Genomic DNA, 12103 nt, shown 5'->3' on the forward strand with positions numbered 1-12103 from the left:
TAACATTCATATTTTAGGTAATCTTATGCATGTGTTTCATGTGTGAAGTTTTCATGAAATATGCTGAAAATGAAGCCAGTATATTTGGCTCACATACAAAGGATACCCTTAATTTGAATGATTTGAGTAAACAGTAAATGTACATATTCTACATGACAGATGGAGAAACTAATCATGTGTTTTAGTCTATAAAGATGTAGGACAGATCAGCTGATAATTCAAGATGATATATAATTGTTTCGAGAACGGTATACTGACTGGAATATTGGAGTTTTCATTCAAATCCATCATTACTTCTCTGTATGGTACAGGTAACATAAGATGTTTTGATGCAATAGATTTTCACAGTCGAATGATGCCAGATTTAAGAAAGTATCCTTGATTTATTCAGCAATATTTACATCCTATATACAGTATCATTTGCATACCAAATTGTACAATTATACTAAATTGCAGTGATTCATTCTGCCTAGAAATACAGCTGGATACAGGCACTTTCAATATCAATGTATTGATACAAAATTGTATATCCAAAACTGTTATACCTCAGTAAGAGACCTCCGCAAAAAGTTAAATTAACTTACCAAAGCTATAAAATCATGACAGAACACATTTATAGTTAAACACATAATTTGTCACAAAACTCTCATCAGAGACATTATATTTGAGGTCAAAAAATTTGTCAGCGTCATCTGCTAGACATGGATCTGACAGTCCAACAATGGAATCTGTTTACTAACAAAATGTCCAAGTGATCGTTGTCACTTAGTGACGTCTTTGATACCAAAAAGTAAATACTGGTGAAGAAACTCTGGGTACGTCCCTTTGTGCAATCTGATTGACAGCTGCATCACTTTTTAATTTCATATGAGTATGCGATAAATGGCTTTTATTCTGACCAAATAAAAGATATTATAACTTTGCTATATGTTGACAATTTCATTGGGGGAAAATGGGAAATTGGAGGTCATATTTTGTATAATTGTTGTTTATGACGATATGGGTATATGATTTCAGCTGTTTGTAGATTTTAACTTGCTGATGTCAGTATTTTGTTAAGTGGAAATTTAAGCACTACTTTTGTTTCAGATCACAAAAATGATAAAAGAATTAATATATAAGCATTACCTGTTACCAGATGATGATGTACAGATATGAATACCATTTGGATAACAGATAAATAGAATGTCTCCCTGTCGATAATTCTATTTGTCTGTCCACTATCACCCTATTCATGTCAACTGTATACTACTTTCTGTTCATTGCTTAATTTTGTATTGATTGTGAAGAAAATGAATGACACTATTTGCCAGAAATAAGATCATATGTTAAGTTGTTTATGGATACAGGCAAAGAAGAATTGTTTATATGTCAATATCAAATATATAAAAAAATATTGCCATACTAAATGGTATTTTCTGATCCCTGCTACATTAAAGTTACATGTATTTAAAGATAATTTAATAAAACCGAAGTCAAGTAAATTTTTATTTGCAAGTCTTTGTATGTAATTTAAATGCCTGCAAAATTAGTGGACATTTACAGTATTATGAACTGTGTGGCAGACAGATATCTGTTATTTATATGAGGACCAAGGTAGCTGGAGTCACAGTCATACCTGTTTGTAAATTCAGGTTGTTCCATCGTAGGGATTTAAAAGCAAAAAGTGAATGTTAATTATCATATTTATTAGCCTGTCTGGTTAAACTATACAGCAGTTGAGGGTGTAATCGATCTTTGCGATTCAACGTGAACCGTGAAATAACTTGCACATGGGAGACCTATGTTACTGCAGTGCTGTGAAATCTTTAAAACATTACCTTATTAGATTGTGTTTTTGAAATATACTTAAATTATTTTAATTAAGCATGAAACAACAATTTTAGGCTATTATAATTACTGACTGATTTATATGGCCAGCCATGTCCTATTAACATACATATAAATTAAAATATACCACCTGTATTGGTGTACAATATAACTGAGCCAAAACGATATTGGAAATTTACTCAACATGGCATTTGAGTATAATGTGAAACTAGAGGTCAGATGTGTTACACTAAGAAGGCAGGTAAGCTTGGGTTCTTAATGTATAGATATGATGAATGTATAAATGTCAAACAGGTTTTGCAGCACCACATTTTATGACATTTTTAATGTGTTTACCTGAATGTTACATATCCCTGTGAGCATGTTTAAAAACAGTTTGATATCAACAACTGAAATCTAAATCCACTTTTCAAGTAAAACACAACTTTCTCCGTGTTAACTGTAAAAAGATATTTTGTTATTTAGAATGTATTACTGACTGCATTTGTATATTGTTCACAGGTGTGTTTTGAGTAAAATGGCTGACATTAGATATATTGAACATCAATTGGAAAGATAATTGAAAATGAACTAATTGTTATAGAATATGCTTTTAATTGAAACATTCAATATTTATTTCTATATATTACCCAAATTGTCTTTTACTTCATGATGTTTTCCTTTTCTAGGTCATGGGTCATTATCTTATTACCAAGTTGTTTATAGAAACAATTAACAGGGCCTGTAATTGACTCATTGGACCAACACATTACTTCTAACTCAAAGTCAGGGTGTAGCACAGCGAACCAACACATTACTTCTAACTCAAAGTCAGGGTGTAGCACAGCGAACCAACACATTACTTCTAACTCAAAGTCAGGGTGTAGCACAGCGAACCAACACATTACTTATAACTCAAAGTCAGGGTGTAGCACAGCGAACCAACACATTACTTCTAACTCAAAGTCAGGGTGTAGCACAGCGAACCAACACATTACTTCTGACTCAAAGTCAGGGTGTAGCACAGCGAACCAACACATTACTTCTAACTCAAAGTCAGGATGTAGCACAGTGAACCCACACATTACTTCTAACTCAAAGTCAGGGTGTAGCACAGCGAACCAACACATTACTTCTAACTCAAAGTCAGGGTGTAGCACAGCGAACCAACACATTACTTCTAACTCAAAGTCAGGGTGTAGCACAGCGAACCAACACATTACTTATAACTCAAAGTCAGGGTGTAGCACAGGGAACCAGCACATTACTTATAACTCAAAGTCAGGGTGTAGCACAGCGAACCAGCACATTACTTATAACTCAAAGTCAGGGTGTAGCACAGCGAACCAGCACATTACTTATAACTCAAAGTCAGGGTGTAGCACAGCGAACCAACACATTACTTCTAACTCAAAGTCAGGGTGTAGCACAGTGAACCCACACATTACTTCTAACTCAAAGTCAGGGTGAACCACAGGGCAAACATCACTTCTTACTCAAAGCCATTGTGTAGCCCAATGGACCAACACATTATTTCTGACTCAAAGTCAGGGTGTAACACAGTGGACAAATACATTATTTCTTATTCAAAGTCAGGGTGTAGCCCAATGGACAATGCATTACATTTTAACCAAAATTAAGGCATAGCCAAGTGGACTAACACATTAATTCTTACTCAAAGTAAGGTTATAGCCCCGTAGGATTCCAAGTCAGGGGAAGCCATAAGGGGGCCAACACAATACTGCTTACTCCAAGTCAAAAGAAAGGATTTTGTGCAGCAATATATATATGTTTGGGCTTATTGACAGACATGTGCTTATTTACAAATTAATGTGCATCATGTGGTATGTTGCTTTTCCATCTTTTCAGGTTACATTAATTGTAATGTTAATTTTAACAATAGAGCTACCAATAAAGTCTACACAGTAAAAATGCCAGTCAGCCACCATAATTCACACAGCATGGTTTAGGACACTGTAATAGAAAATCAATAAATTGTATTGACAGAATCGTAGAACAAAATGTTCAGTGTGCTAATGGTATAAATAAACTATTGGTTTTGTACATGGTGTAACACATTTATCTATAGACTTGATCTTTTAACATTGACAACCATTATATGCTGTAAAATGTTTCATCTTCCTGATGGTTTGAATTTATCAAGCGATAAAGTCATTAAAATCATAAACCAATTGGGCAATCTTGTCTTTTGTTGTTTATAGTTATTTTCTATCCTTTTTCTATCCTTGAAAATAGTGAAAAATAAATCCAATGATAGTCGCAGTCTTTCAGTATATGTATTTGATTGATTTTAAGATATGTCTCGATGATGACATAGTAAAAAAAAAATGAAAATGAAACCCTACAATTAAGGAGGTTAAACATCTTGAGCATTATTACCCTACACAGCCATATTTGACAGTGTCATAATATAAAGAATTGCAATATCATTATTTTTGGCCATAAATAAGGAAAGAAAACACAGGGGAACAGATAAAACATACATTGAAATGTATTTTAATTTGGAATTTTCTTGATGAGAAATTAGTGCAGTGTCTGGTAGAGAATTGGTCTGTATATCTTATGGATCAGTACTGCTGGGCTTAACTAATGTGTTCTGAAACTAGTTACCATAGTAATGATGCCACAGCAAGGCTGGTGTGTAGTATGCTCTGTGTGAAGAGGGCTGAGGTACTCTAGTTACAGGGATAGTGTTGGGTGCAAAAATAACATTACATCATAATAAGACACTGGGGAAAATACAGAAATGGTATTCCTCCATAGTAAATGTCTGGATACCATACGTGTGTGGTATATAACGTTACCATGACATTTGGGGAAGTTGAGATGGGAAGCATTACAGATCTTGTACTACAGCAGTGACCTCAATCTTGTTTCCTTCCTCCACTGACTTATCATATATATCTTGTACATCATTTCATTTTCAACATCCTTGTCATGAAGTGTTGGAAATGAAACCAGAATTGTAAATGACAATAATACATATTTATATATTATTGATTACCTCACAAACAGAGCTTAAGTTACATTTGTTGGCTCTTGTCAGAATGTTAAATATTTACTTTGAAAATAAATAATTAACGTACCTTTATGAGTTATCAAAATGTGAACAGTTTCTTACAGAATTGATTTACAGGATGAAATTATCATTTTATGTTCAGGCACTAATACAGCTAAACATATGTAAATAGCCAATTGTAATACACTCCTTAGCTGTATAAAGAATTGATGCAGTTATAAAAAGTCTGTTGTTTTGACTTCTAGAACAGAGTTTGCCAAGATGCACCAGGAAATGGCCTGGTCTGCTGATCTATTTGTCCTTGACCTTGGCTGGAGATCTCCCTACAACTCAGCAGACTTCCTCCTTCGTCTCATGAGCCATACCATACTGTCAGTGGTGATCACTGTGTAATTAGCTTACACATGAAAGTGTGTGAAAAAGTATCATGACCAGGTGTAGACACATGTACATTACACAATAGAGATGTACACTGTCAGTGACTTTTATATATATACATACTAGTTACGTACACTGTCAGTGACTTGTACATACACATACTAGTTATATACACTGTCAGTGACTTGTACATACACATACTAGTTATATACACTGTCAGTGACTTGTACATACACATACTAGTTATATACACTGTCAGTGACTTGTACATACACATACTAGTTATATACACTGTCAGTGGCTTGTACATATACATACTAGAGATGTACACTGTCAGTGACTTGTACATACAAATACTAGAAATGTACACTCAGTGACTTGTACATATACATACTAGTTATATACACTGTCAGTGACTTGTACACTGTCAGTGACTTGTACAAATACATACTAGTTATATACACTGTCAGTGACTTGTACATACACATACTAGTTATGTACACTGTCAGTGACTTGTACATAAACATACTAGTTATGTACACTGTCAGTGACTTGTATATATACATACTAGTTATGTACACTGTCAGTGACTTGTACATACACATACTAGTTATATACACTGTCAGTGACTTATACATACATACTAGAGATGTATACTATCATTGACACCTAGATACATACTTAAATCTATATTGCCATGGACATGTAGCACTGAGCTGTACAATGACTTATGGACTTGAAGTTTTCATATACCAATTGAAAGCTAGGCCAAAATTTGAGGTACAGATTTTCGTTGTAGATCAGTGAACTCAATGGAGATATTTTTAGCAATGGTGGTCCAGAGTGCCTTTTGACTTTAGTATGCACTTCATAATGCATGGTGAACTTTCATTTCTGTGTACTTTACTAGCTTTCACATAAAAAGTTTCCTTACATTCATGTGTTGTTCATCACTAGTTGGAATCTTGGGCTCCATATTGCAAGGTGTGTAATGAAGGAAGTTAGGGTATTTAATACAGGTGGTACAGACAGCTGATAACCCTGACTTTGTATCAGGCTGTTGCTCTTGGGAATAATATGTTTGTGGCGCCTAAAATAATCTGATGGATATTTCAAACCTCTACAAAAATCCTGGTAGTACATATTCTACTTTGGACTTCAAATCAGCATGCAGGGGAACACACTTTTGTTGTGGCAAAAATAAATTAATAGAAATATTAGTAATCTCTAAAACTGTTCAAAAACAAATGCCGACATTTTGCACAATGTTGACACTTCAGTAGTGCACTATACTTCAGATTAGGCTTTGTTCAGGTTTCAAGTAGTTGCTGCATTTATCCAACATATCCCCTTAATGAGTTCTGAAGAGCCATATATGTATGCAATATGCCACAGCTGTCAGATGCTGCAGGATTTTACTAGGTAGAAGTACTTTGAAGGTATTTATAATCAACAGTCTTTATATTCTATTATAAAAAAGTCTGTCGACAATTATTGTCCAAGTACTGATCTCTAGCAAATGTCTGAACTTGTAGACACAACAGCTGGCATGCAGATTCAGGCAATTTTCTCCAGCAGACACCCTCCCTCACAAAATCTGTTGCCAAAATAGTTCACTTATTGGCTCCAGGTGTTTGTGGAAAATGGTCTGAAGTTGGTACACGAACCATTTAATGAGTGGAAATAACCTATGACCTTTAGTGACTGTTGGCAGAAATTTGGTGTTTTTGGATAGTGATGGAAGTGCTAGAATTTAAGTAGAACTGCAGAAAGGAGATACATGTTTTTGATTGTAATGAGTTATCAAGGATCATTAAATAAAGACATAACTTGACTTTCAATAGCTTTTACTGGATAAAGATGTAAAATGCCAGTTCAACTGCAACATTTCTTCTAGTGTATGATAATAAAATGGAGATTTCGGGAAGTAGGGTGCCAGATTAGACAAGTATCTAGGAAGGAGGGAGAGTCTGAAGTGATGTATACTTATGATAGGAATTTCAAATTTATTGTACCATATATATTTTTAGTACTACCTAATTCATGTCCAAACCAGAGGGGGTCAATGTGTTGAAGAAAGCAGAGTATGAATGTTGGGTGGAGGTACAGTAAGCCTACATCTGATCTGTAGCAAGACTTATCAGTTTCTGGAAGTTTGGTCAAGTATCCTGTAACCAATATTTATACATTAGTGGAGATGGCAGAGTGCCAGATGAAAATAGATGTATAAACATCTGTATTTCAGTATTGTTTATATATAAGGAACATCTCTAGGATAGATATCATTCACTGTTAAAGCTGTGGCAGTTTGTACTATGCTATCGTCATATGGAATGTATATTTGTTTGCTCAGTTTTTATACTGATAAACAGTCAGTCATTTTTACATGGGTTCACATTGTAGCTAATGGCTACCTCTCTGAACATCATGCAGGAGGCCAGCTAGAGTCTGTAATCTCGATCAAAACATTGCAAACAGAAACAATGTGATGTTTTGAATTCAAAGATAGATTTTTGTCAATAAAAAAAATGATACAGACATACAATCAATGAATATGTATTCTCTCTCTTTAAACCAGTTCATGATATGCACTGTCCTGGCACATAAATGTTTGTTCACAGGCACATTATCATAAACCAGAAAACTACCATTGTTTAAGCACCATTTTTTACTGTGTGCATCTTAAATATCATTATTGACCTTAGATTCTGATCTGTTACACTGTAATATTCCACACTAGTGAAGTCCTTATTGACCACTGTGTCAATGATAGTGTTCATATCCTTATTTGACCTGCTTGTCTGAATTATTGATGATGACGTGAAAGGCAGATACTGTAACTGAGTTTGATCTGCTTAAAGGCCCCGGCTTGTCACTGTAATACCATACTATACAATTGGAGCTAATTACTAGTTGTCTTTGGTGATGAAGGTAAATTAGTTTGTTAAAGCATCGATTGAATATGAATGAAAATCCGTTTATTTTGGGAAATTTTATTTCCATATTATAATCTGAAAATATTGTCAGTATCTGTTATGAATTTCCATGTGACAATACCAAGAATGTCCTCTTAATTACCAGTGAACAATCAGCGGTAATTTTATACCTTCTCTACAACCATTGACCCATTGATTCATTTAGTGTTTGCATTTAGTTTGATGATGGACTACGAAGGCTGCATGGTTAAGGATATGACAGTCTTTATCACTAGTCCACTTCCTCTGGGTCATTGGTTCGAGGCCTAGGTGGTACGACAGGTACTGGCCACAGGTCAGTTGTTCTTTTCAAGGAACTCTTTATCACTGCTCCTCCACATCGTGGTGGAGGGTTCAAGGCCTAGTGATGCATTTGCAAGCTACTCGTCACAGATTGGTGGTTTTTCAAAATCTTTCCTGCACCACCCAAGCCTGGCATGTCCTTAAATGACCCTGGCTGTTAATAGGGCATAAAGTAAAATCAAACGAAACCAAAGGATATGGTATATATTATCTCCCATTCTCTTATGCTATCTTTAGAACTAATCCAGCACTGAATTATAATTAGGTCACTGTGACTTTCCACCTCATTCATCCATCAAAGTGGGATTGGCAGATGTATGTGGATTGACCTATGTGACAAAGTGTTTAACATTTTCTCTGGCTTTTGGGGGGAAATGTCATAACTTTGTACATTTCTGCATGCCAGCTGTCAATCTTTAAAGTGATTGTTCCGGGATAATAACATGAATTTCATTATGAACTATAACGCTAAATGAAACCATGATTCATAGCTAAGGATATTCAGGGAATATGATCTAATTTCAAGTGATCTAGATCATTACATGTTCTTGTGCATGGCTTAAAAGTATAGGAACATTTCACATAGATTTAACACTCATCAGAACACAGGAAGTCTGTCATTCTCACAGAAAAGGACTTAACATAATTGGATGGGACTTGTATCTGTAAAAGATTTGCATCTAATAGAAGTAATATTACAAGCTGCATGTACAGTGCTGTATGATGATGTGTAGTGAGGTCTGACAGACACTGAAGGGTGGGTGGATATCTCTAGCATAAGGTCTAGTGGCACAACTCTGTAATGACGTGGCAGGGATGTTTGTACAAACTTTTTACCAAATTATACCTACATTTCTATGAACGTTTCTGAAAGTGAATTTTGTCCTAATTAAATGTATTAAACACATTTGTTGATCAGAAATCTTTTCAAATGATTGCAATGTCCACTGCTACCAGTAAGCATAATACAGCTGTTGATATAGATAGTGATTTATGTGGTAATTAGATATATGTAACAATATCCTACGTAACGTAAGTCAATGTATTTATCCATTCTTCCCATTCCGATACATGTCTAATGGTTTACAGCTTATTTATATTAATACTATGTATGTGTGCCGTGCTGTATTAGTTACATGTTGGATAATTAAGATATTGAAACACTCCACTGTATAGCCTATCCTTGTAGTTAAAGAAATGTTAGCCATAGTACTTATTGAGATGGGGAACTCTTTTACATGAAGGCAATTTTAGTATTGTCATCATTGGGACAACTCTATAAAGAAGCAGATACTGTGGGAAATATTAACACTTCTAGTTGTTGCTATTCATTGATCTCATCGTTATCATTCTTCTTGGTTTGTGTGTGATTTAGACAGCAAATGCAGTTATCAAGTATAAACAAGAATAAAATATTTGATGAAGTGTCTTGTTTAGTTCAGTTTAGATTTAATCTTAACCAATTTACTACATATTCTACTATAACAGTCTAGTACAAGATGGAGAATTTATACTTTTCATACAAACAATACGTAAATTTCTTCAGAGATGTTTTCTTACTAATGTCTTGGAATTTTGACCGGAGTTTTAAGATTCCATTTGCCAAAGATTATCCTTGGGTAAGCTAATGGCAATATTTCACACCAGTGGTGCCTCATCTTCCTTGGTCTGTCAAGCTTCTACTCCATCTTCTTTATACCCATAACCCCCCCTAATTAACCTCGATCCATCTCTTGACTTAATAAGCCTGTACACTACAAAGATTACTGTAGCAACATTCAATTGTATGTTGACATTAGCTATTGATTTTTAGGTATATATTGTTATGACCTTTTCATCTTCGGGAATGATAAATTTTTGTAGACATGTTATCAGATGAGGTAAGGTTTCTGCAACATCTATATATACTCAGACCTAACACAAAGACATGCTTTTTTATCCATATATCATATTTTGTAATGATAGCATCTACTTAAAACTATCAAAATTTGGATATCTTCACCAAAAAAAAAAAGATAGTTTTGAAAATAGCCAAAACTAAATATGTTGAAGAGGTTGCTGGCTTTCATTTTATCTGCTGTTAAAGTGCTTATGTAAAACATTTAAGGATGAGGTCGCTGATAAAACATGAACATCTATATTTACCAATCTATTACATAGCTAATAATCTAAAGTGGTAATTTATAAGGTCAAACATTACATGAGTCATGTGCATTGTAATATTAGCCAGTCTAAAAAAAGATTTTGATAAAATAAATATTCGCAGGTTGGCTCATTATATAGATATCTTGATTACCATCTTGGCCAAGAATGAAAAGGTTGATGAAAGTTTCTGTCTCAACCAGTAATAAAAAGTTTGATGAAATGTACTCTCTTGATCCAAGATTAAAAATGGTTAAAACAAATACAATTATGAAGTCTATTAAGCATGCTAGCCATGCATGTGCACATCACATGATATCCACATTCACTCATATTTAAATTGACAAAACAAGAAAATTGTCTGTGGTGTCCAGAAATTACAAGCATATCAAATCTATTTGGCCCAGCTCCCATTGAATTATTATTTGAATTCCTCTATCTCAGATTACTCAATATTTGCTTTGAAATGATGACCATCTGGAATTTTGCTCAACAGCAAACTTTTCTGGTTTAAACAACATGCTGGGAATGGCCTATTTATCATAATCACCAATGAAATGACTTATAATTAGTATTTGGTGGTGTTGTTTGATAACTGAAAACTTAAAAGTAAAACCATTGTAATATAAATGGATGTTTATTGGCCTGTTAAAACCATACAATTTATACCTTTAGTTCCTGAGTAAGTGAAATGTTTTAGAAAGTACAATGGATATCATGTACTTGTTAATTGCTGGCAGTACTGTGTAGGTACAACATGCAAATGGCTACAGTTAGATGAGAAAAAGAGGTATTAATGATGTCAATGTTTTCAAGAACTCTGATACTAGGATTGAATTTTGCAATTTCCAAGGCATATGTCTTTGCCTGATAAATAAAGATTGGGACTTTCATTGAACTTATGGATATTAATCTTAAAATGTTTTCTGTTTTTGAATATAGAACAACTTTTTACGAAAGTCATTATTTTATGTTTTCAGGTATGGCACAAGGGATGTTTCCGGTGTCAGGTGTGCGAGATGACACTTAACATGAAGAATTATAAAGGATATAACAAATTGCCTTACTGCAATGCGTAAGTATAATCAAACTGGTATGATTCATTTCAAGTAAAAGCTGGGTGTTGGATTTACCAGAAATGATGTTTGTTAGATGATCATCAGGCACCTTAGTCAGGAGTAAGGTAAATACTTAAAAGTCTTGATCAAAGTTAGGATCATATATCTGCATTAGTATTTTCTTCCTGAAATTGCCTTTTTTGTTTGCATCTACCTCACCAGATGTGCTTCAGATTGTCTAGGACACATATCTCATGTACTTCTTCAGCTACAATTCTTGAAACCTTGTCATTTAAAATCAGCACTTGTAACCCATCGTAAACCGAATTATGGCCCATGGGCTGTAAATATCCGCAAACAGAGTTATGGCCCTTTGGCTGTGAACCACTTTAATTGGG

At 34.3% G+C, this 12103-nt stretch overlaps 1 protein-coding gene across 1 annotated transcript in view; it reads left to right on the forward strand.

Moving 5' to 3' along the window:
- LOC132556770 (LIM and SH3 domain protein F42H10.3-like) overlaps nucleotides 1–12103 on the forward strand; it is a 59327-nt gene that overhangs the window by 18134 nt on the left and 29090 nt on the right. Inside the window, exon 2 of the mRNA XM_060221212.1 lies at nucleotides 11628–11722. Coding sequence (XP_060077195.1) covers nucleotides 11628–11722 — 95 coding nt within the window. The remainder of the gene's footprint in view (nucleotides 1–11627; nucleotides 11723–12103) is intronic.

The sequence above is a fragment of the Ylistrum balloti genome, unplaced genomic scaffold (genome assembly GCF_031769215.1).
Source record: "Ylistrum balloti isolate Yb309-2 unplaced genomic scaffold, AGI_CSIRO_Ybal_v1 Utg370590, whole genome shotgun sequence".
In the NCBI taxonomy this organism is placed as follows: domain Eukaryota; kingdom Metazoa; phylum Mollusca; class Bivalvia; order Pectinida; family Pectinidae; genus Ylistrum; species Ylistrum balloti.